Below are 25,053 nucleotides of genomic sequence, written 5' to 3' on the forward strand. Positions count from 1 at the left end.
GATTGGCGTCTCAGAATTACATCAGAGTGTTGCCTTCCAGATTTCCATCACTAAACCCATCTTGGGTGTGTGGGGTGGGGGCAGCCCTTCTGCCTCCCCATCCTTCCTTCTCCCCAGCCGCATGCCCAGCTTTATAAACCCTGTTCTGAGTCTTCTAGGTGGCACCGTGACAAGCCGTAGTGCTACTCCCATCTCTTCCAAGACTGTTGTCCCCGCAGTAGCCTAGTAGGGGTTAAGTGGCCTTCCTGCTTCTGCCTGCTGCTCTCCCTGGCATCTCTCCTGCAAAGGATGTGGGCGACAGAGTGGCAGGGGACAGAACGGGTCCATGTGCTGGGTGGAAAGCTGCACATCACTTCCAGGAATGAGGAGAGCCTTATCCTTGGGTTTTCCCGTGTGGACAACCAAGAATGCGACTCTGCTAGGCCTTAGATACGTGCCAAGGAACAGGAGCTATCCCCAGGGATGCAGGCCAGGGCAGGTCACGTCTCTGGCTGGAACATATCTACTTATTCTCGACAAGTGTCCTTAAGTGCTCTCCCTGGTACCAGAGGGACCGTCTGTCTCTCCTTCTCACGGGGTTGGCACTTGGAGCTGGAATTTCTGGAAGAAGCCTGTGGGGGATTCACAGACTGCTCCCTGATGCCAAGCCCGCCCTCTTCTCCTTCCATCCTTGGCCGTTCTGGGGTCTCCCCTCTGCTGATCTGTGCCCAGCCTTGGGAGCAGATGATGTGGAGCAGTGAGCTTGTACCTTGGTCTCTTCCTCCTTTGATTCTGTGGGCCCTTCCACATGCTAGCACAGCGAAGAGTAGCGAAGTGCAGCCTGTTTGTTTTGCTTGGGATATCCCAAACCAACACCCTCCCCCTGCCCCCCCCAGCTCCCCAACCCCCCCCCCCGCAATTTTACATCTCCTGCCTAGAGAGAGGAGGTGGGAAGGGAGGAGTGGGGAATAGAAGAGAGAGGCACACAGACGGGGACAGGGAAAGAGCCCTCTCAGAGTCTGACCTTACCAGGGCAGTTTTATTTCTCACTGCAGATCCTCTCTCTCTTTTAGAGTTGTGATACTATTCCAGAGCAAACTGGCTGATTCAGTGTTTAGGGATGGAGAGCAGGAAGCGCTGTCGCTTTGGCGAAGCCCCGGGGCATGATCCCCATGGGAAGAGACTCACAAGGGCCTGTGTGTGAGATTAAGAAATGTCCAGAGCGGAGCTGCCTAGCAGAGGCTGAGTACTTGGCCCAGCACTGCGCTGCAGGGCTTCCCTGGAGGACCTGAACCTTCTGGAAGCTGCTTCCTCACCTTTGTCTCTCAAGACTCTGAACTTCCCAATATACACTTGCATAAACGTGCAACCTGCCATCTTGTTACACGAGGATTATGGATGCCAAACCTACCCCCCTTGGTCCCTGGATTATAAATAGGCGTCTTGCTGGGAAGCGTGTCTCGGATGGTGCCGCTGCTGTTGGGACTTGGGGTTGCCCACACGCCTAAGTCAACTCCCCTACCGCCAAAACTCTTGAGATTCTCAGCCGTTCTGCAGTTCTCTATCCTGAGTGAAGCATCCTTGTCCTGGGCTCCCAGCCACCTCCACATCTGGAAAGATCTCTAGATGAACAGAAGTGTCCATCCTCATCCCCTCCAAGCCTGCTCTAGCTCCTCAGGGAATCCAGAAGGAGGGAGAGCCAGTCAGCCAGCCAGCCAGCCAGCCAGCCAGCCAGCCAGCCAGCCGGGCACACACACAGTTAATCTTCTAAGGCTGCTGTTTGGATAAAAAGCGCTAGGAGCGTTCTAGGCTCCTCCGCGGCTCACATCTGGCTGGGGTTTGCTCTTTGTATTTGTCCCGCTTTCTTCCTCTCTTCCTTTACTTTTGAGAGAAACTACATTTCCGTTTCTGGCCAAAGAGACCTTGGAGGCAGCTGAGGAGATAAAGGTGTTGGTATCGCCGTGGCCTGCACCCTCCCCCTCTTCCTCCCCCTTAAGTTTTTCCCCTGGGGGACTCTTTCCTCCCTCTGGCTCTCTCTCTCTCCCTGACTTGACACGTCTGTGCTTCCCTCTGACCTGGCCTAGAAAAGGCTCAGCTCCTGGGAGATGCTCTAAGAGACAGCACCCTGAGAGCCCTGAGAGGCAGGAGGACTCAGTTGTCACAGCCGGCTCAGCTGAGAGGAGGTAGGTGGCCTGACCCTCCGACAGACCAGGAAGGGCTCTGAGCTCTGTCTTCGTGGCTTCATCTGGGCGCCAGAGCGGAGCTGAACAGTTACCTCCCCTGGGGTGAGATGTGACCTGGAGCTTATGACAAAGGGGCAGACAGAGCAGAAGTTTGGGGGACAGCGTTGTGCTGTTCTTGCTAACTCCCCCTGCACAGTTAGCAAGTGTGTAACTAAAGTGTGTAGGGGGCGGGCTCTTTGGCAGATAGGATGCTGACAGGACCAGTGCACACCTTCTTTCTGTGTTTTGTGGGGTGTCTCTCGCCCCCCCCTCCTCATGCCTTTTAGAGGGTGTGAAAGGAGAAAGAACATTTCTACCCCCACCTGGTGCCACCCGTTGCCTGCCATATCACCTGGGCCGGCTGGGATCCAGGTCTGTCCTGTATGTCAGTGGTCGGCTCGAGCCCCAACACTGAACAGGAAGTGTGGACTTTGGCCCCCTCTTCTAACAGCCTTGCTGTTCCTGGAGGGCATCCAGCCTGGGCAGGAAAAAACAAATATCCCTCTCCATGGACCTTCCTGGGAAGTAAAAGCCGCCCATGGTGCTAAAAGTGGCCCCGTCCCCCCTAATGCCCCCCTACCCAGGGCTGCCATCTCCAAGATACCCCGGAGTCCTTGCACAGCCCTTGTTCACCTACGACTCACGTGTCTGGGCATCTCTAAAGGTGTAGATGTCATCCTTACCGGTTAACCTGAGTCCCACCCTGTCTGTCCCTGGACCCACCCAGGCTACTCCCTGCCCTGGAGAGCTGGAGTCCTCCCGGTCCCATTGCTGTCACCCCCTGCTCTGCCCTTGTCTCTCTGAAGAAAGGGAGGGGGCTGCCTCTCTGCTTCCTTGCTGCCTCTCTTCCCCGGTTCTCGGAATGGAGACCACGGTGTGTGCTTCTCCAGCTTTGACAAGAGGGTTTGGGGTGTGTGTGTGTGTGTGTGTGTGTGTGTGTGTGTGTGTGTGTGTGTGTGTGTGTGTGTGTGTGTGTAGTGCTTAGCCTGTGAAATATCCCAGTTGCATCTCCAGTACTGGAAACAGCAACAATCAAACACAGACTTTGATTTTCACTGAGAATGTTGGCTCAAGACTGCGAGGCAGGAAGGCCTTCTGAGGCCGTCCTGAGACAGGTGTCAGGCGGGTGAGTTCTCAGTCAGCGGATGTGAGACAAGACAGGATGAGATGCTGTTTCAAAGTAGCCAAAAGAAAAACAACAAACAACAAACAAACAATAAAAACCTGAGAAATGTCATTGGGATTCCCCTGGGAGTGGGTGATGTCCTCAGGAACTGCTTTTTATAGTGTGGTTGCAGTGTGGGAGGACATCTGCGGTCCCTACCAGACCCCTGCACGGTGCTCACTGGACAGGGAAACTTGCAGGGGGCAGAGGGCGTCCTCTGGGGACCCAAAGAGCTCTCTGCTGCTCAGTGTGTCCCACAGCTCTGCCTGAAGCCCTGCAGCCAACAGAGGACGCACCCAGCTAAACACTGTCTTCACTCAGCTCGGATTCCCTGCTCAGGCAGGGGACACTGAGCTTTCTGATGGTCCCCCGTTACTTCCTAGAGACTCATGCTTGCTTACTTCCCCAACCCTGTGAAGTCTAAAGAAATGTTCTAGGTTCAAGGAAATCAGGCGTGTCCCAAGAGGCCTGAGGAGGCCCCACCGACAGGCCTGTCCTGGAGGGTGAGGGCAGTTTATTGCTCATTCCTGGCTGTAACCTCCCTATTCAGAACAACCAGCACAGCATTAATTTTTTTCCTGAACACACTCCTTTCTGTTATTCTTCCTGGTGCGTGCTCCTTGCCCCGCCCCCATAATTAGCATGACTCATAAACCAAATATTCTGGCATTGAAGTTCACCCATCAAGACAGACATGAAAAGAACTTCGTAGAAACTATGAGCTCTGCCTCAGGGCACCCTCACCCTCTTGTTTCTTATCCTTAGGTGTCAGTCAGACCCCTTTGTGGGTCACAGTTCCTAGGGCTGGGCATGGCTGAGGCTCAAGGGTGAGGTGACAGTGTGAGGCCGGAAGGGCAGGAAGATGACCGCTGTGGGCTGCAGCGTCTGGCTGACCACCACCCTCTGGAGGGAAAGGCTGTTTGGGGGCAGCCTTGAAGGACCCAGAGATACTGGAAACATGCGCAGTGGCTCCTGGGGACTTTCATTTTCCCCAGTTTTAGTCACTGAAAACCTGCGTTCCACTAATGTCAAGTGGCCCATGGTGGCTGTCTGGACAGGACCCTTCCAGCTCCCTGGCTCATTTATGAGGTGGAAGAGACGGCCTGGCTTTTCCAGAGAGCGGTTGGCTGAAAGCCTAAGATCTCCACATGCCTCTGTTGGTGCTCTGACACCCAGGGCCCTGCCCTGGGTTCCTTGCCCTGGCAGGACCTCTGGTGGCAACTGTACTCTTGGAGGCCTTCAGAAGCAGCTCGGCTTTCCTTCCTCCCCAGGCAGGAAGGGACCTGCCGAATCCCTGCAGGCCTGTTTGGTTTGGGGAGGACCGGGCCTGCACACAGGGTGAGGTCTCTGCGCCCGAAAGGGTGCTGTGCCTCAGGGCCCCGCTTAAGGGGCAGTGGTGTGATGCTGGTGCCCTGCCAGCAGTAGCTCTTCCTGTACCAGCCAGTGTTCATCACAGGTCAACCTTCCTGCCCTCACTGGGTAGAGGCAGGGGACTTGATACCCCATCACCGCTGTCCACTGGACATTCCCAGCCTGCTTCAGAGGCCTTTGCAGTCACTTCCTTGGGCACCTGCCCAGATACACCACTGGGCCTCCCTGCACTGGCTAGGCCTCTGTGTCTCACTGTCTCTGTGGCCCCTGTAGAAATTTCCCTTGAAAGGAGACAGTTGAGCAAAGAGGCAGCAAGCAAGGATGGGAGAAGAGACAGGAAAGGATGCTGCTGCAGAGAAGCCAAGCTCCTGGTACCCAGGGCTGGGCCAGACATGCTTCTGGCTGCTGCGGCCACATATGGCGAGAACCTCACATCCTAGGGCTCCTCCCTCTCAAGGGGCATCTGCTTACCGGCTGCCTGCTGCCCAGGGTACCAGGGAAGGAGAAGACACCTCCCCCCGACCCCCACCCCGGGGGAGCTGCCAACCATGGGTGGGCCTAACACAGATGCAGCCAGAAGCTAAGCTGGGTCTGTAACATCTCCTGCCCCTGCCCCCTTCTCCTTACATTACTACGGCTGGCTCTTCCTACTGGGGTTGTTGGGCTCAGAGCTTGGGTTCCAGAAACCTTCAAGAAGCCACTCAATAAACCAATTACAGAAACAGTAGTGATACAGACAGCTTTACAGTGTGTGGTGAGCACAGTGGGAAGAACAGGGAGGTCCAGTGACCTCCACAGTGTTGTCTGGGGTCCTAACATGAGCTTTAGGTTTAAATAGAGGGCAAGAGGTATGTGTGCTGGTCAAGGCATGGTGGTCAAGGTGTGGTCCTGCCTCTCACTGACCTGTCATTGCTTCCTTCTCCAGGCATGAGATACCTGGGTCCCAATTCTGTGAGGTCCACTGTCACAATGGTCTAATAACCAAAGGGAGAGGCCCAAGTGTTTCTTTAGAATATCTTACTTTTTGCCAGGATACTGAGCTGGGCTCTGATAGCTGATTTCTGGTGCAGGATGGGAGGATCTGGAAGGTTTGGGGTGCCATGCAGTTCCTGAGTCTTGTGGTGTACACAGCCTCTCCGTCCCTGGGCCTGGAGCCCCATGAAGACTCTAGGAGAAGGAGATGCAGGGCCCGTGTAATCCAGCGTGCATAGTGGCTTTTTTTCCCCCTTTGGGTTTTCGAGACAGGGTTTCTCTGTGTAGCCTTGGCTGTCCTGGAGTCGCTTTGTAGACCAGGCTGGCTTCGAACTCACAGAGATCCGCCTGCCTCTGCCTTCCGAATGCTGGGGTTAAAGGCGTGTGGCTTTTACTGTTACTGTTGTTGCAACTGACAGGGTCTCCCTGTGTTTGTGGGGGCTAGCCTGGGATTCAGTATGTTCCCCCAGTCTGGCCTTGAACACCAAACAATCCTTTTGGCTTTAATCTTGCCTGATGACTCGGGTTGGCTCCTCCATGGGGCCCTGACAGGCAGAGGGATCCCCGCATTCCTGCACACATGACTCTCCCTCTTCAGAGATTACTAACACACTATTCTCACTCTGTTAAAAGCAAGATCCTAAAAATGATTTGAGGGGATGAGGCACCTCCCAGTGGGATGCCACTCTATGCCCAGATTCAAATTAAACTCTACCGGCCGGCATTTGACGCCATCCTGCTGGCACCACAGAGATTTCTGAATGTGGAACCAAGGAAGCCAGTGATGGGTCCTGGTGCCCCTAACGTGCCTGGCACGCTGTAGGTGCTCAGCAGTCAGGGATAAGCAAGCTAATCAGCTGGGCACCCCAAACAGAAGCCTACCGTGCGGGGGCTGCCAGTGCCCAAGGGGAGGTCAGCATCTTCTTGCTGGAGTTGCAACATTCATACGTACTCACGAAGGAGCAAAAGGATGTGTCACGTGTATTAGCACGAGGAGGACGGGGATGACGTCATGTGTGTCCCACGTGTATCAGCACGAGGAGGATGGGGATGACGTCATGTGTGTCCCAGTGGCTCCTTGTGAGCCATAAATACATCACAGCGCCTCCCCCCTCTCCCAGCCTGTCAACTTTTCCTATGCATAGTCAACTTCTCTGGAATAAACAAAAGGCTCTCTTGGTCCCCAGGGTGGGGCTTATTTTGTCTTTTCTAAGTGGAAAATAATGTGTACTTACTGTGAAGAAAATGATGGGATTGTTGTAAGGAGGGAGCCCAGAGAAGCCTGCATGGGAAAGTGTCAGCGCCTGTGGTGGCTGTTGGAAGCTGCTTGGGGGAGGGCCTCCAGGGTGGCTGTGGGGGTCGGGAACATCACACTTTTAACCTGCATTCTCCCTCCTCGCTCTAGAAACATCTGAGTCAATACATAATTTACCTGTTTGCTCCCCCACCCCCACCAGGTTCCTCCTTCTGTCCTGTCCTCCCTCCTTCATCTCTCCTGTCCTCCCTCCTCATCTCTCCTGTCCTCCCTCCTCATCTCTCCTGTCCTCCCTCCTTCATCTCTCCTGTCCTCCCTCCTCATCTCTTCTGTCCTCCCTCATCTCTCCTGTCCTCCCTCCTCATCTCTCCTGTCCTCCCTCCTCATCTCTCCTGTCCTCCCTCCTCATCTCTCCTGTCCTCCCTCCTTCATCTCTCCTGTCCTCCCTCCTCATCTCTCCTGTCCTCCTTCATCTCTCCTGTCCTCCCTCCTCATCTCTCCTGTCCTCCCTCCTCATCTCTCCTGTCCTCCCTCCTCATCTCTCCTGTCCTCCTTCCTTCATCTCTCCTGTCCTCCCTCCTCATCTCTCCTGTCCTCCCTCCTTCATCTCTCCTGTCCTCCCTCCTCATCTCTCCTGTCCTCCCTCCTTCATCTCTCCTGTCCTCCCTCCTCATCTCTCCTGTCCTCCTTCATCTCTCCTGTCCTCCCTCCTCATCTCTCCTGTCCTCCCTCCTCATCTCTCCTGTCCTCCCTCCTCATCTCTCCTGTCCTCCCTTCTCATCTCTCCTGTCCTCCCTCCTCATCTCTCCTGTCCTCCCTCCTCATCTCTCCTGTCCTCCCTCCTCATCTCTCCTGTCCTCCTTCATCTCTCCTGTCCTCCCTCCTCATCTCTCCTGTCCTCCCTCCTCATCTCTCCTGTCCTCCCTCCTCATCTCTCCTGTCCTCCTTCATCTCTCCTGTCCTCCCTCATCTCTCCTGTCCTCCTTCATCTCTCCTGTCCTCCCTCCTCATCTCTCCTGTCCTCCCTCCTCATTTCTCCTGTCCTCCCTCCTCATCTCTCCTGTCCTCCCTCATCTCTCCTGTCCTCCTTCATCTCTCCTGTCCTCCCTCCTCATCTCTCCTGTCCTCCCTCCTCATTTCTCCTGTCCTCCCTCCTCATCTCTCCTGTCCTCCCTCCTTATCTCTCCTTCCTCCCTCCTCATCCCTCCTGTCCTCCCTCCTCATCTCTCCTGTCCTCCCTCCTTCATCTCTCCTGTCCTCCCTCCTCATCTCTCCTGTCCTCCCTCATCTCTCCTGTCCTCCTTCATCTCTCCTGTCCTCCCTCATCTCTCCTGTCCTCCCTCATCTCTCCTGTCCTCCTTCATCTCTCCTGTCCTCCTTCATCTCTCCTGTCCTCCCTCCTCATTTCTCCTGTCCTCCCTCCTCATCTCTCCTGTCCTCCCTCCTCATCTCTCCTGTCCTCCCTCATCTCTCCTGTCCTCCCTCCTCATCTCTCCTGTCCTCCCTCCTTCATCTCTCCTGTCCTCCCTCCTCATCTCTCCTGTCCTTCCTCCTCATCTCTCCTGTCCTCCCTCCTCATCTCTCCTGTCCTCCCTCCTCATCTCTCCTGTCCTCCCTCCTCATCTCTCCTGTCCTCCCTCATCTCTCCTGTCCTCCCTCATCTCTCCTGTCCTCCCTCCTCCCTCCTGTCCTCCCTCATCCCTCCTGTCCTCCCTTGTTTCTCCTGTCCTCCCTCCTCATCTCTCCTGTCCTCCTTCATCTCTCCTGTCCTCCCTCCTCATCTCTCCTGTCCTCCCTCCTCATCTCTCCTGTCCTCCCTCCTCATCTCTCCTGTCCTCCCTCATCTCTCCTGTCCTCCCTCATCTCTCCTGTCCTCCCTCCTCCCTCCTGTCCTCCCTCATCCCTCCTGTCCTCCCTTGTTTCTCCTGTCCTCCCTCCTCATCTCTCCTGTCCTCCTTCATCTCTCCTGTCCTCCCTCCTCATCTCTCCTGTCCTCCCTCCTCATCTCTCCTGTCCTCCCTCCTCATCTCTCCTGTACTCCCTCATCTCTCCTGTCCTCCCTCCTCCCTCCTGTCCTCCCTCCTTTAGGCCTTTCTGGTTTAGCACAGTCCCATACTCTCCTACAGTTGACTTTACCTCTAATCAATAAGCACGGTCTTGGTTTCCCACCCAACCGGTTATTGTCGTTTATCTGTCCTGTCTCCTGATGGCCTCTGGGGTTCGTAACCTTGGTGCAGAACTGCAGTCTTAGATGCAGGAGGCTTTTTGAGTGCAGAGAAGGGAAGCGTTTGGGAAAGGCTAGCTCCAGACCTCAGCTAGATTCAGCACTCAGGTCATACTGAATAGCACTTGGACCTCTCTCACGGACCATGCCTCATCTGACGCACAATGGCTTTGCACTTGGCATTGACAGCAGCAAAAATGACACCAAGTAGGGGTGGAGGGATGGTTAAATGGTTGCTGATCTTGAGGACGATCCAAGCTCTGTTCTCAGCACCTAACCATCTGTAGCTCTAGCCCAGGGGGTTCCGTGCCCTCTTCAGGCTTCCACAAGCACACTTACACACACACACACACACACACACACACACACACATGCACGCGCGGGCACACACACAAACACACGCGCACACACAAACACACACACATGCACACACATACACGCACACACATGCCCACACACTCAAACACATACACACTCACACTCACTAAAAATAAATACTGTTTAAGTGACACCACATGCCAGAAGGCAGAGGAACGAAGCAGTTCGTCTTCTAGTAGTTCATAGTTTCTGGGGACTGCATCAGGACTAGATGCTGAGGGGGGAGGGCAGCAAGAGCAGGTTGGGGTCCAGGAAGCGTGCTAGGGAGGCTGCTTCTGAAGACACGGCTGGGGGTGGGGGTGGCAGCAAGAGGGTCATCCATCTAAAAGCCTAGAATGGCTACAGGTAGCTAAGTGGTCGGGGAGGGGAAGGTCCACACTGATGTTCAGGATTTCAACACCTCCTTTCTTGTCACCAGAGACCCTGGAAGTCAAGAGTGATGCTCCAGTTTGAGTTTTGGTTTTTCGAGACAGGGTTTCTCTGTGTAGCCTTGGCTGTCCTGGACTTGCTTTGTAGACCAGGCTGGCCTCGAACTCACAGCGATCCGCCTGCCTCTGCCTCCTGAGTGCTGGGATTAAAGGCGTGCGCCACCACCGCCCAGACCTCCAGTTTGTATTTTAAAGGTGCCTCTGGGACATTGGTGGGAGACAGCTGGTAGGCAGGGAAGGCTTGGTGCAGAACACAACGGGCAGGGACCTTTCGGAGCACAATCGATGATGGCTCAGATGTGGAAGGGGGCATGAAAAGCATGGGTCTCAGCAGCTCCACAGCGAGGCCTGTTGGGAAGAGGTCGAGATTGTGGCAACAGGAGGAGGGGTGAGTTAATGGGGGTGGGTGAGGGTCTCATGGCAGGGCCATCAAGCAGACTAGTCTGGTGGGAAGCATGAAGTCACCTGCCCTGTCATCTGAAGTTAGTTGGGTTTTTTGTTTGTTTGGGGTGTGTGTGTGTGTGTGTTTGGTGTGTGTTTGTGTGTGTGTGTGTGTGTGTGTGTGTGTGTGTGTGTGTGTGCGCGCGCGCGCGCGCGTGCGCCTGTGTGTTTAGTCTTAGCTAATTCGAACAGCCCTGAGGGGCTGGTATGCTGAGCACAGACCTGGAGCTCCGCACCACTGCTGCAAGAGGACGGGGCTGGGGATGTGTCACCTGAAGGCATGACAGGCAGGAAGGAGCTAAGAGCTGAGAAATCAACTGTCTTGTGAGGAGGCCAAGAAGGGTAGATCCACGGGCTCTGTGGTATAAGCCTATAAGCTCAGCAACAGGGAGGCCAAAGCAGGATGATGGTGAATTCAAGGCCAGCCTGGGCTACATAACAATTCAAGGCTAGTCTGGGCAATATCATAAGAGCCTATCTTCCTTCTTTCTTTCATTCATTCACTCATTTATTTATGTACATTGGTATTTTGCCTGCATATATGTCTGTGTGAGGGTGTCGGATCCCTGGGAGTTACAGACAGTTGTGAGCTGCCATGTGGTTGCTGGGAACTGAACCCGGGTCCCTTTGGAAAAACAGTTGGTGCTCTTAACTGCCAAGCCCTCTCTCCAGCTCCTCTTTCTTTCTTTTTTTTATTTTTTCCTCCTATAAGGAAGGGTAAACACAATAAACAGGGTAGACCAACACCTGGTGCAGATGAAGGAATGGCCCAAGCTGGCAGGTGTTTTAAAGATTTATTTATTTATTGTTTTTGGTTTTTTGTTTTGTTTTGTTTGAGACAGGGTTTCTCTGTAGCCTTGGCTGTCCTAGACTCGCTTTGTAGACCAGGCTGGCCTTGAACTCACAGTGATCCACCTACCTCTGCCTCCCACCCCCGATCCCCAAGTACTAGGATTAAAGGCTGGTTAATTTTCATTCTTATGTATATGTTATGTACATGTTTCTGTGAGTGTATGTTACATGTGTACATGTGGGTGCCCTGAAGGCTGGAAGAGAGAGCCAGATCCTATAGAACTAAAGTTACAGGGCTTGAACTGGGAACTGAACCTGGGCCTCTGGGAGAGCAGGAGGCCCTCCTGACTGCTGGCCAGTCTCTCCAGTCCCAGCTAGTAGATATTTTAAAGCACTCACATTCATTGGGTATGGTCTCTCCCTCCCTCTCTCCCTCCCTCCCTCTCTCTCTCTCTCTCTTTCTCTCTCTCTCTTTTTTTTTAAATTTCTTTATTTATTATGTATATAATATCCTGCTTGCAGGCCAGAAGAGGGCACCAGATCTCATCATAGATGGTTGTGAGCCACCATGTGGTTGCTGGGAATTGAACTCAGGACCTTTGGAAGAGCAGTTGGTGCTCTTAATCTCTGAGCCATCTCTCCAGCCCCGGGTATGGTCTCTTATGCCTGTCATCCTGTCACTCAGGAGGCTGAGGCAGGAGGATCGCCATGAGATCTAGTCTACGTAGTTAGTAAGTGGGTTACAGAGTGAAAACCTTTTCTCAAAATGATAACAACAAAAAACTAAAGCACTCAGGACAGCGCAGAGGAGCTCGGTTCTGCCGGGTGGTGGGTGTGGTGTCAACAGCCTGGGCTGGAATAGGCAATAGCAAGATTGACACATGGCTGAGCGAATCGCATGGCTGACCCAGGAGCCACTAGGCAGAGGGCAGCGGTCCCTCTTGCAGAGCGTCCTCAGGCGGTTCCTGTGAAGTGCTGGGGAATTTCCAGGCTTGGGGGAACCAGACAAAGACCAGTTTGTGCTGCTCGCAGAGGGGCTGGGCATAATGGAGCCCGGGCACAGAATTCCCAGGTTCTTTCCTCCCTGGTCTGGTCTTGGGAGTGGTCAGCCCCCGGGGCAGCATCATTGCTGGTGCCAAAGAAGTGGGCAGTGTGCCTGGCCACCTGCAGAGTGGGGCGCTGGCACAAGCTCCTGGGGCCTCTTTTCTCTCAGACGGTTCTCAAAGCAGGGTGAGCTTCCAGCCCGAGTGGGCTCAGCTGGGAGGTGACCTAAGGACAGCTGCCCTACTCAAGGAGATCATTGTTTCCTGGAGGATGCACGGAGCCTTGCGGGCTGCTCAGGTGCCTCCAGGCTGGAGGTCTGTCAGCCACATGGCAGCGCCTGGGCAGATTGAGTCTCTCCTTGGACAGGGCACAGGGGGAGAGATGCTTTAGGATGTGGAGTCCCTGGTCTTTCCTCTCATGGTTTTGCCCCAAACAAGACCTCACTTCCACCCAAGGTCAGAGTCCTTTGCTCATAAACTGGGTGCCCTGCACGGACCCACCTCCTCCATCCCTGGCTTTAGAGGAAACCGCAAACCTTTTGTTTGTTTGTTTGTTTGTTTTTTGAGACAGGGTTTCTCTGTGTATCCTTGGCTGTCTTAGACTCGTTTTGTAGACCAGGCTGGCCTCAAACTCACAGCGATCCACCTGCCTCTGTCTCCTAAGTGCTGGGGTTAAAGGCGTGTGCCACGAAACCATGAACCTTAAAAAGCAAGCCCTCCTTCTCCAAGACAGAAACAAGAAAAGATAGAAAAGGGAAAGGACAGTGAGTGTAGGAGGAGCAGGCCCTGGACCACATATGAGTCCATCTCCCCATAAGGAGTCCCGGCTCCCTACCTGCCTCCTGTAAGCAGTTGGGGGAAGAAACAGAGTCTCGGAGTCACTGCAGGGGAACCACGCATTGAAGGGGTTTCTGGGACAAGTCACTCCACCACTCTCTTGCTCATCCCAGGCTTGGGTGTCTGAGGGCTCAATGACCTCACGGGGGGGGGGGGGGGCAGGGGGGGAGGGGGGAGGCTAATGTCACATGTTTGGAAAGCATCCAGGACGTTGCACCTCCATGTGCCATTTTCTCTTCCTTGGTTGAATCTTATAGTCACAGGCGTGCTCTGCGCTCTTCAGTGAATGGCATCAGTTCTACCCAGTGTCAAACGGAGGCTGAGCTGTCCCCCGACTTCCCAGTGTTTGAGAAGATGGTGGATGCAGGCATGAGGAGAACAGCGAGGGTGGGCGGGTACCAATGGCTGTGCTCAAATAAGGAGAGCTTGATGCTGCTACACTCAGTGTGGCTGAAAGCTTGAAGCCATAAGGCGCAGGGTGGTGGGATCCAGGCCAGGCTTCCTGGGACCTGAGTATGAAACTTTAAGGAGGTATCCAAGGCCCAGCGACGCTGGACAAAGATGCTTGCCTTGTCTGGGAGGTAGCCAGAACCCCTGGAAAGCATCTGGTGGGACCAGCTGCAGGAAGGAGAAACGACCTTCGAGGCTGTGAAGGAGGGCTGCTGGTGGATTAGATGTGCCGGATACAAGCGAGGAAGGAGTCTAAATGATTCCCAGATTCCAGGCCTGCTGTTTGCTCGTAGCTCCTGCTTCCTCTCCGGCTGGCCTCATTTTAATCTGGAACAGAGTTTCCCCTCGGAGCTGGCAGCCACACTGGACATGTTCTGTGCGTGCTTTCCAATATGGCAGCAATAGCGCCATGCACGCAATCGTCCAGAGCGTGGGAGGTGACCGGCACGCCTCGGGAGCAGAACTTTGGATTTCATTTTATTATCTTTCTGAGACTAGAACCCAGTACCTTGTGCGCATTGGCCAAGTGATCCGGCGCTGACCTGAACCCTGAGCCATTTTGAGATAGTCTCACGGTAACGATGATTTGGTGGCACCATGGTGGGCCCGGGTCGAGGTGTACCACCTTTGAGACATTATGCCACGCAACAGATCTGGTGTAAAAGAGGTTTGTTTGGAGGAGAGGAGAGGGGGTTACAGCCTGGAGAAGAGGACATGGAGGCAGACAGACAGAGAGATGGGGCAGAGCCATGAGGGAAGAGAAAGACAGATGGAGAGAGGGGACAGAGAGAGCTGGTGGGGGGGGCGGCAGCAGGGCAGTCCCTCTTTATTTGGCAGCGATGGGCACACCTGGCCTAAGCAGGTGATGGTGTGTCTCCGATGACAGGCTAGCAGGATCGCCTGTAAACTAACACTCGCTAAGTAGGCCAGAGTAGCTTCAGGTTTGAGATTTTCAGGCAGGGCAATAGCGCAGCTGGTAAAGTTCTTGCATTAAAAGTGCGAAGACAAGACAAGATTCATGGTGCCCAGAGTCCACGCAAACCGTGCCTGTGTGGTGGTCTGCAGGAGTGACGCCAGTGACGGGAGGCAGAGATTGGCAGATCCCAGCACTCACAGTCCTGGGCTTTTTCTGCCTGCTCCTAGTGCATCCTGGGATGGCAGGCGCGCACACACACACACACACACACACACACACACACACACACACCTGGTTCTTGTGTTTTACGCTAATGGATTTCAAAACCACTGTTTGGGAAAGCGAGGGCCTAGAATGTTCCCTGTTCACGGCTCGTCGTTCAGTCTTGAACGTTTGTCTGTTTCTCTCCCTGGACTGTAATATGGTTGAGATAGGGACTCCATTTATGGCTGAATCACCCCCCCCCCGAGACACACACACACACACACACACACACACACACACACACACACACTCCCCAGCTCTTGCACAATGCCAGGCAAATCTTGGAGCATTCCGGAAGCCATGCCTGTGTTAAATTGCCAGCTGAGAGGGAGGGTTCCAACTCTCCTTCCAAGACTCCTGGCTATTCAAGGAGATTACAGGCTTCGCGCCTTTCTGAACAGCTGCTTACTCGATGAGGATTAAAGAAGAAAACAGTGTTTACAAAACGCTTTTGTCAATGGCACTAAGCTGGGGGTTGGGGTGGAGAGGAAGGGTGGGTACCAAGGACAAACCCATTCAGGCGGCCTCACACTGCAGGGGGCCACGGTCCACACACAGGCACCGAGGGGCCAGGAACGGTAGGGCGGACTTTAAAGGGACATAAGGAAATGAGCTTGTGGGTGAATATTGCTTCCCAGACATGAGGTCTGGGGAGGGATGAAATGTCCCAGCGAGGAAGTGCCCTCACATGCCCTGCCCTCCTCCAAGCCCCGTAAGTCACTTCTCTGCGGCCTTCTCCTGCCAAGGGGGTTCCTGCTTTCTGGGGTGAAGGTTGGGTGGAAGTGGGTGGGAAGGCTGAGGAAGGAAGGATGCTGGATTCTGTTCTGCAGGCTCCGTGGGACTCGAGGGGGAGAAGTAAGATAACAGTTTCCCGTGGAACTCAGCTCTCCTTCACGCGGGACAGGGATGGGGGCTGCTGGCGTGACTTCTGTGACTCTTACTGCAGCACAACCCAGAGACAGGCCGCATGGACTTGGGGTGGGGGGAGAAATAGAAAGAAAGGTCGTGAGTTCTCCTAGGTATGGTGGAGGAGAAAGTTTGCTGTAGCTATAAGGGAGAGCAGAGCCAGAGGGCAGGGACATCTGGAAGAGTCCAGAGTGGACATGACCCTGAGCCATGTGAGGAGAGGAGGGAAGGGGAAGGGGGAGGGGAGGGCAGCTTCTCATCAAGAGGGGCAGCCTGGGCCAAGAGAGTAGACAAAGGCTGGGTAACCAAATGGCTGGATTACATAGGGAAGGGCAGCTCAGCCTCTGGGCTGGAGAAGTTTTTGGTAGCAGGCGGGAGTATGCCAGCCATACCCTATAACTGAGGGATGCTGGGAGAACCTGGCAGCCAGATCTGCTTTGATAAGTTAAATGGGCACCTCAGCCCTCTGTGTTTGTCTAGGGTTTGAGACTTAAGAGATGGGTGCAGGTTCAAGAGGTGGGGTGGGACGGGACACTTGCTTGGTCAGGATGTCCTAGCTTTCTCTGGAGTCATCTTCCTGTGTGGAGCACATCCCCCAGAAGACCTCACTTCAAGGAAGCACCACCCTTTGCAGGAAGATCCCTCTGTCCTGGGAATGGAGAGGGGTGATCTGTGGCCAGGTTTGGTTAGGTGTTGGGCAATATTGTTTTTCCCCAAGAGTGACTAAAATGACCCTAATGTGATGAGGGAAAGTTAGTCATGGAATTTGGTTAAATGATAAGATGGCGTTGACGGGGGTGGGGGTGGGGTGGGGGCGTGTAATATTTCAGCCTTGGCTTGATTTGAATCTGCAAAGGAGGCTCTGTGTGCCTGTGTGGGAGGCCCTGCCTACATCACTGCCGTCATCAGCACAAGCCATCAACTTTGGGGGCTGTTCCCTGCCACCCCACCCATTTTTGCATTCTTAGCCCAGCTTTGGGAACCCCATTTTCTAACAAACATTTAAAACCCCCTTCCTAGATGATTGAGAAGAGACACATTACCCTTGCACGGGGCCATAGCACAGGTTTCTGCCAGGGAGTAATTTTGCCTCTGAGAGGACAGACATAGGGCAGTGTCTGTAGCCCTTGGTTGTTAAAAGCTGAGGAGGATGCTAATAGCATGTTGGGGGTAGAGGCTGGCATCCCACAAAGCACCCTCAAACATACAGGACAGGGTCTGAGGGGACTGTCTAGTTCAGATGTCAGTTAAGTCAAGGCAGAGGACCCATGAGGTAGGACACCCAAAGGTAGCTTTATCTGTGTTTTCATTCATATGGCCCCAAAACATACATGGACACACACACACACACACACACACACACACACACACACACACTCAGATTAATAGAAAATCAAGTTTAAACCTAGTGTGGTATCTCATACCTACAGTGCTAGCACTCAGGAGCCTGGAGCAAGAGGATTAAAAGTTTGAAGCCAACCTGGATTACACAGTGAGTTTAAAAAAGAAAAAAAGAAAAAAGAAGCCCAAACAGACTCAAGTTTAAAGAAAGGGAAACTTCCTTTTGCCTGATGCAATCTTAACTCTTACACGGATAAGGAGAATAAGTATGAAGTTGCCAGGGAAAAAACAAGAAATACAGAAATAGAGAAACAAACAGATCAAGAGAACTTCACTCGATAAATATTTGTTGAGCACTGGTGAAGTCCAGGATGCTGCAGGATGCTTGGCTGGGCCAGGGACATCCATGTCTGACAGGGAGAGTTCTGAGGGCCAAGCAAAAGTCTCCGTGGCTGGAGACATCCTGATACGTAAACTTACCACAGAGGTTTTCCCAGGTCAGGGCTGGAGAGGCGGCTGGGAGGACACGTGACAGAGCCTAGCATGAATGGGGGGTGGGGGGTTGCCTGGGCCATTTGGACGGATGTCACCTGAGTTTAGCTTGTCCACGCTAGCTGCAGCCCGAGGCCAGCAGTCCCCTCCTCTGTCTCCTCACTCACTGTGTGAGATGTGTACAGGAGCACTTCTCTGTGTGGGCCCCAGTGTGTGTGGAAACCGAAGGACAAAGTCAGATGCTCCTCAGGCGCCAGAGCCGCTCACCGGGTTGGGGCTCACTGAGTCGGGGAGTCTGCCTGTCTCCGATTTCATGATCCTGGGACCGGAAGCACAGGCCACCATACCTGGATTTTATTTGTTTTTTATTTAGCGTGCGGATCCCATGTCCTCGTGGAACTGGTGTCCTTGTGCCTGCATGGTGACCACTGAGGTCATCCCAGCCCTCTCTGTTCTTATTTACCAAGGGCACATGAATGAATGAACAGTGTCTCCTGGAAAGACTGGCCATGGGGTCACATGAGGCCTGGGTGGGATAGAAGTGATTAATGAGGACAGGTCCGCATACCTAACCCTCCCTCACTTGGGCCAAAGAATTAATTGGAAAGATGCTCAGAATCTCAGCCAGGTGCCTGGTGCCACTGCCCAGGCCTTTTGGTAGCTTATCAGGACCTAGGTGCTCCTGGCTAAGGAGCAGGAATGTGGGTTTCCTGACAGGTGCCAGGGCTTGGGGGTGTGGCTAGCAGGTGGATGCAAAGTGCTAGCCACAGACCCTGGCAGAACCAGACGAGCTTGCTGAAAACACAGCCCTGAGGCCCTGCTCTGGTCAGCCAAACTAGAGGTTGGCATTTATGAGGAGTCCTACGTTTGAGAAACCAAGGGCAGGACCACAGACTAAGGTGTGTAGCCACAGGGGGAGAGGGGAAGGTCCTCCTTGCCCCAGGCCAGGAGCTTAGAGGTGACAGAGAGATGGGGTAAAGAATTTAAGGTGGTGCACTCCTTTAATCCCAGCACTCGGGAGGCAGAGGCAGGTGGATCGCTGTGAGTTCGAGGCCAGCCTGGTCTACAAAGCGAGTCTAGGACATCTAAGACTACACAGAGAAACTCTGTCTCAAAAATAATAATAATAATAATAATAATAATAATAATAATAATAATAATAATAATAATAATAAAGAATTTAAGCAACTATAACCCCAGCACGCACACATCCGCACTTTCTTTGGCTGGGATCAAGTGGAGGCTTGGGAAAGGAGGGTCCTGTCCTAAGCTTTTGTTTGAAAGCTGGGGGGTTGTGAGATGAGACGTGGGTGACAGTCCTTAAATTAAGTGCAAATGGACACTCGCTCAGCGCCCCCTAGTGATAGAAAACAGCTGCAGCCAGTTTCTGCCCACCAGCCCATTAAGGGAGGAGTTAGTAGCTGCCCAGCGCTCACCTGGGATTGTTTTCCCCACTTGTTGTTGAGGGCCAGCAGGTGATGGACTCTCCTTCTTGAGAGTCTGGTGCAGATAACGCCGCAGTGTCCAGTTTTTCAGGCGCTCCCACGGAGGAGTGTGCGTGTGCGTGTGTGTGATGTGGGGCTGAGCAAACAGCTCTCCAGCTGTTGGCTGTTTCTCTGTAGAGTCCTGTCCTAACTCATGCCCTATCCTTGCATTTTGGCAGGAAGATGGGCTCCTCTGTATGGGGCTTCATGCTGGGATGCTGCCTGCTGCTGGCCATCGCCTGGGGCCCAGTCCAGAGCCTTGTGCCACGTTTTCAGGAGGAACAGCTGGAGTTGGGAGAGACAGAAGAGGTGCCACCTCCTCAGGACCATATGAAGGGGTGAGGGACTGCAGTGGTATGCTGGCAGGGGGCAAGCATGTGAGGTTTGGGTACTCCAGATGTGGTTGCCTTGAGCAGCAAAGGGCAAAGATGGAGCTGAGGAGTGGTCCTCACTCAGGGAGGCCGATTCTGGAGGCTCAGGGGCTTGGGTGTCTGCTCTGAATCTGAGGCATGGTGGTTCAGTGTCATCCCAACCCCTCGGGAGCCGAATCTGCAAGAAGTTTACATCTGTCATGAAAGGGCACCCGCTCTGCCCTTCCGGCTGCCTCTGCCTTCTAACTTGGTCTCTGAGAATGTGTGCCAGGGCTGGGTATGCAGGCAGGCAGGAGGCAGGGACAAGTGGCCTCAAAAATGGTGATCAGTCCAGGGGTCTCAACAAGATTCATTTTCTCTGCCAGTTAAAGAACTAAAAAAAACAAGGGCTGGAGAGATGGCTCAGAGGTTAAGGGCGAGTCCAGGACAGCCAAGGCTACACAGAGAAATTCTGTATGGAAAAACAAAACAAAACAAAAAATTTTAAATTAAAAAAATATCAAGGTTCCAGACAGGATTCAGAGCCCAGAAACCCCATTCTTTTGTTTCTTTGTTGTGTCCTTTGTTTTCACTCAACAAACATTAAGCAGCTTCTGTCAATCAGGCCATCTCCTGGGTGCTGAAGAAACAAAAGGAGGACAGACGTTGGCTTCTAGAAACTCCAAGGCCTCAGGGAGACAGACACACACAATACAATGCAGGCTCCAAAGTAGGGCTGCACCCACAGTGCTGGACCAGGGTCCTCCTGGCTATGGGAGGAAAAGGCAGGATGCTGTAAGCAAACGCAGGTCAGGTCGTAGGTGGGTGGTGCAGGGAGATGAAGGATGGGAGGGAGGTGCAGGGTGGTGGGAGCTGGCGCCTGGGAGTGGGGGATGGGAAGTGTCAAGCCTGGGGTAGCTGAGTGTGAGGGAGAGCCTCATCCAGGCTTCATTCTGTGGGAACAGGGAATCCTTCAGGATGGGTTGGTAGTCAAAGGTGCGCTATACGGAACGCTGGAGAGTAGCATCGGAGCATACATTGCTGTTGGGGAGACAAATCCCAGGACTGCCCGTCCATATCGTGCATTAGAGATGATAAGGACCCTGGGCAGTCTCCCCAGGACTTGCTGGATATAGAGGAGAGGTCAGGGAAGCAGAAGGATCTATTTTGGGCCACTAGAATGTGCTGGTAAAAGCATTTGGGACCAGCAGGTTTCACGGGCCAAGGGTCTTTGTTGAATGGGTGGGACAGGAGACTTCTGGCAGTCCGAAGTCTAGGAGAGAGGTGTGGTCCTTATCCAGGAGTTAGAGAGGGGCTGGCCGGCTTCTCCCTCTGTGAGGAGAGCAAAGTGCAATACAGCACATGGCCATGAGATGGCGGCATGGAACCATTCCCGTCCCCTGGCCGCTGTAGCCCAGAGGCGCCTGAAGATGAAGTGAATGGAATGAGACTGTTTACAAATGAGTTGCTGGGTAGCCCAGTCCTTTAACACTGAAGGAGCCGGTCCTCGAAGGCGTGGCGTCTCCATGTAAGCCCTGAGGTTATCGTCATTTGTGTTATCTTTGCTTCGGATATATTACTACTGATAATGGTGTGGGGGTGGGGCGGGGGTGGGGGGGATGTTGTCTACAGTTTGAGCGGGGATCTGGGAATCCTCCCATGCCTATGCTGAGCAGAGCCTTGCATATCCAGGGGAAGGGGAGGAAGGCGAGGCGCGCCCTGGGTCCACAGTGGCAGAAGAGAGCTCCTTGCACAAACAGTTCACCCTCTTGGTGATGGCTTATTCCTCAGGGATAAAGGAACACAGGAGACCTACAGCCCTAGCCAGTGCTACCGATGCTGTGACCCCAACACCCCTGTATACCAGGCGATCCCACCACCCCAGATCAACATCACCATCCTGAAAGGTGAGGAGGCTGCAGAGACGCCTGGGGGCCACTCCCCCCCCCCCCCGCGGCTGCTTTAAAGAGTTGGAGAGGGAGGCAGTGCTGGGAGGGGCCGAGCAGGAACGCAGGATCTCCAGGACAGACCAGAGGTGGCTGTCATCTGGAGGAGGGTAGATTTTTTTTTTTTTAAGGATTTATTTATTTATTTACTTATTACATATACATATGCTCTGCCTGTGTGTGCCCCTGCTGGCCAGAAGAGGGCATCAGATCACATTATAGATGGTTGTGAGCCACCATGTGGTTGCTGGGAATTGAACTCAGGACCTCTGGAGGCGCAGTCAGTGCTCTTAACCTCTGAGCCATCTCTCCAGCCCCGAGGGCAGAATTTATGATGTTTGAGCTGTGACCCTTTTCCGTGAGCAGAAGAGGAGTCCTAGAGGACGCTAGGGAGATGGCTCCGTGGGGGAAGAGCACTTTCTGGGAAAGCGAGACGACCTGGGTTCAAGTCCCTAGCACCCACGTAAAAGCTAGGTATAGCCACGTGCGCCCACCCCGTAACCCCTGTAACCAGCAGGGGGAAGGGCTGGGGCCGCGCACTCTAGAGCTTTCTGAAGCAGTGAGATGCAGCAAGGCCTTACATCCAAAGACAAGGTGGAGAGAGAAAAGAGGGCGCCTGACACCCGTTTCTGGCCTCTCCAAGTGCCTGTAGGGTGTGTATGCACACATGTCACACATGTGCCCATGCCCCACACACATACACGTACATGAAGAGGGGCCTCTGGGAGTCCTGCCCCCCTCCCTGTTTGCACAGAACCTGCAGACTTCTAAGTTCTTTGTTTTGACGAAATGCCCAAGCCAGTTCTCTGACACACTGTGCCCTCCCGCTAGACAGTTCCCACATCCCCAGGGAGCGCTCGGCAGCCTGGATCCTGCTCTGAGTCCTGACATCTGCAGTCCGTTTATTCAGCGAGAGCCCAGGCCTGGCCACGGAGCCTGGTGCTTGTGGACAAACCCATATGTTCCTTTATCTTTGCCAGGACTTTCCAGAAAGAAAGTGAAAAAGTGTGTCTTCTGGGTGGAAATAGACCAACCCTTGACAACAAAAGCATTAGCTCTACTGATGTGAGAGCCCAAATGCCCCCCCCTTGCCCGGGAGCCTCCTGCTAAGGGGCACCAGAGAGGATGCTCAGGTCAGGGCTGGGGTGTGGAGTCAAACCTGCTGCTCAGAGCCAGCTGCAGGCTGGGCCCCCTTTTGGGGCCTCACATCTTCTTGTTCTCTCTTAGGTGACAAAGGTGACCGAGGTGACCGAGGCCTCCAGGGGAAAGTCGGCAAAGCGGGTGCCACAGGGCCCAGGGGCCATATTGGCCCCAAAGGTCAGAAGGGGTCCATAGGGTCTCCCGGGGACCCCTGCAAGAACCACTACGCGGCTTTCTCCGTGGGCCGGAAGAAAGATTTGCACAGCAACGACTACTTCCAGCCCGTGCTCTTTGACACAGAGTTTGTGAACCTCTACAAACATTTCAATATGTTCACCGGCAAGTTCTACTGCTACGTGCCGGGCATCTACTTTTTCAGCCTCAATGTGCACACTTGGAACCAGAAGGAGACGTACCTGCACATCATGAAGAACGAGGAGGAGATGGTGATCCTGTACGCACAGGTGAGCGACAGGAGCATCATGCAGAGTCAGAGCCTGATGCTGGATCTGCGCGAGAAGGATGAGGTGTGGGTGCGCCTCTTTAAGGGCGAGCGTGAGAATGCCATTTTCAGCGACGAGTTCGACACCTACATCACCTTCAGTGGCTACCTGGTCAAGCCGGCCTTGGAGCCCTAGCGGTCACCCGCCCCCCCACCCCCCACCCCCGACCTCCCGTGGTGCTTCCGTGGACTGCTGACCTCCTTGCCCGGCACACTTGCCCATCCCTGCATTCCACGGACGCTGGAGTCCTGCCCCAGGCTGACCCCAGCGTCTCTCTCTCTCTCCTCAGCCCTGGCTTCCTTGGCCTTGGCTTTCTTGGTTTTGGTTTTTGACAAGATGCCCTTGGCCATGGGGAAGCCCAGAGGACCGTGTGGTCCCAGGTCTGGCTGCTGCTCTTGGTAGAGGGCGGCCGGCAGATGAAATCATTGGGCGGGGTGCCTGTGAGGATGTTGGGGGACCTCCAGCTCCTTCTGTGGACACAGCCTCAGACAACCCTGTGCTGTGTTGTCCTGTGGCCACAGGGTGTTCCTGAGCACAGCCCCTGTGTGTTCCCATTTCTGGACGCAGTCGGGCAGAGGCCACAGGTTTCTTAGGGACAAAGTAAAGCAGATGAGAGAAAGGAAGTGGTGTTAGTTTTGGCTTTCCAGACAGCTGGCTCTGAGGTCGGGCGAGGGGGGGGGGTAGTCTCGAGGGAGCCCTGTTTGTTGTTTATACTGGAGACAGTAGGGCAGAGGCCCTGCATAGGACCAGCCTTAAGCCGGGCATGGTGGTGCACGCCTTTAATCTCAGCTCTCGGGAGGCAGAGGCATGCAGATCTCTGTGAGTTCGAGACCAGCCGGGTCTACAAAGGAACGGCTCTAACAGGAATCACGGAGGGTGGAGGAAGCAGAGGAGCTGCAGCATGTGGGCCTTGAAACCACGTCTGACTTGACTCTAGGCCGTGTATGAGCTTTCTTGGGGGACAGCAGGACTGACCTCTGAACTCTGTCGACTTGCTACAGGCTTGCCCGGGGCCTATCAGTCGTTCTGAGCTACAACGGTGAAAAGATTGGGGGATGGCAGCAAATGTCAGCTCCCCAGAGGGACGACAAGGGCCCTCTGTGGCTGACTCTGGGCTGGTGGCAGCATCCTGCTTGCCCCAGCTCACAGTGGCTGGGGACCTCAGGGATTCCTGAATCTGCGGGCTTCTCTATAAGAAATAAAGCTCCTACTATATACCCCAGTACCTCCCTACTGTGCTCCACTTCCCAGGCCACTCGGGAACCCAGGGTGGAACCCCGTCGTGGCATTAGTTCCCTGTTCCCCCTTCCAGATGGATCCACCACAGAAGGCACCGGGCCTTTGATTCGAGTTCCCTCCAACAGCCTTCACCATCCCCAGTGTCCTGTTTTCTCTCCAGTTCAGTGTCCTCTCTGGGTACTTGATGTGTCAGCCTGCAGGAAGTGATGTATCTGACAGAACCCATCCCCCACCCCCTCCAGGCCTGCCACAGCCCTAGCCAGCCTATGGCAAAGTGAGAGGGACTTCCCTTGGGTCCCAGAGCTGGAGGCAAGCTTTAAACAGTATATCCTACCCATTTCCGGGTCAGTCCCAAAGAGGAAGAGGAAGTGGAGGGACAGGAAATTCATCTCCCCCCCCCACCCCCCAGGCTCAGACTCAGGGATGGCTTCGGGGCTGACTCTCTGATCACAGAGAATGCTGCCTTGCCCCATTTCACCCCATGCTGGTCCCCAGGACCTGGCTCACTGGATATCTGCTTTGTGCCAGTCAGGCCTTGCTTGCTGCTTCCCGGTAGCCCCCTCGCTTAGACCTCTCTCTTCTCCTTCTGGGGTCCTGACTGCTCAGCGTGGGCATGTGCCACCTCTGAAGGGACTTCTGCTGTTCACGCTCCAAGCTGGTCTCTGTGGGTGTGCCCACAGCGGAGCCCTGCTGCCGCCCGTGAGCTGCCCTGTTCTCTCCAGGAAACATCAGACTTGCCGCAGCCATCTTGTCCGCTTCTCTGGATAGAGTCCTTCTCCTTCCCCCTGTCCCATCCAGCACCCACCTTTTGCTTATTAAGGCAGATGGAGTCCTCAGCTTTGTACTCAGGGAGCTGCCAGGGCCCCGTTTGCTGTGTTCCTGCCCAGGAGAGTATGGCATGTGTCTAGAGCTGTT

At 54.2% G+C, this 25,053-nt stretch overlaps 1 protein-coding gene across 1 annotated transcript; it reads left to right on the forward strand.

Moving 5' to 3' along the window:
- Positions 1–1,723: 1,723 nt before the first annotated feature.
- Positions 1,724–24,121, forward strand: C1QTNF1 (C1q and TNF related 1). Its single transcript, XM_084750156.1, has 4 exons — positions 1,724–2,162; positions 19,140–19,298; positions 21,102–21,217; positions 22,484–24,121. The coding sequence occupies exons 2-4, from the start codon at positions 19,144–19,146 to the stop codon at positions 23,032–23,034; spliced, it is 822 nt and encodes a 273-aa protein (XP_084606282.1). The 5' UTR covers positions 1,724–2,162; positions 19,140–19,143; the 3' UTR covers positions 23,035–24,121.
- The last annotated feature ends 932 nt before the right edge of the window (positions 24,122–25,053 follow it).

This window comes from Acomys minous (genome assembly GCF_964271855.1).
Source record: "Acomys minous genome assembly, chromosome: 12".
Lineage (NCBI taxonomy): Eukaryota > Metazoa > Chordata > Mammalia > Rodentia > Muridae > Acomys > Acomys minous.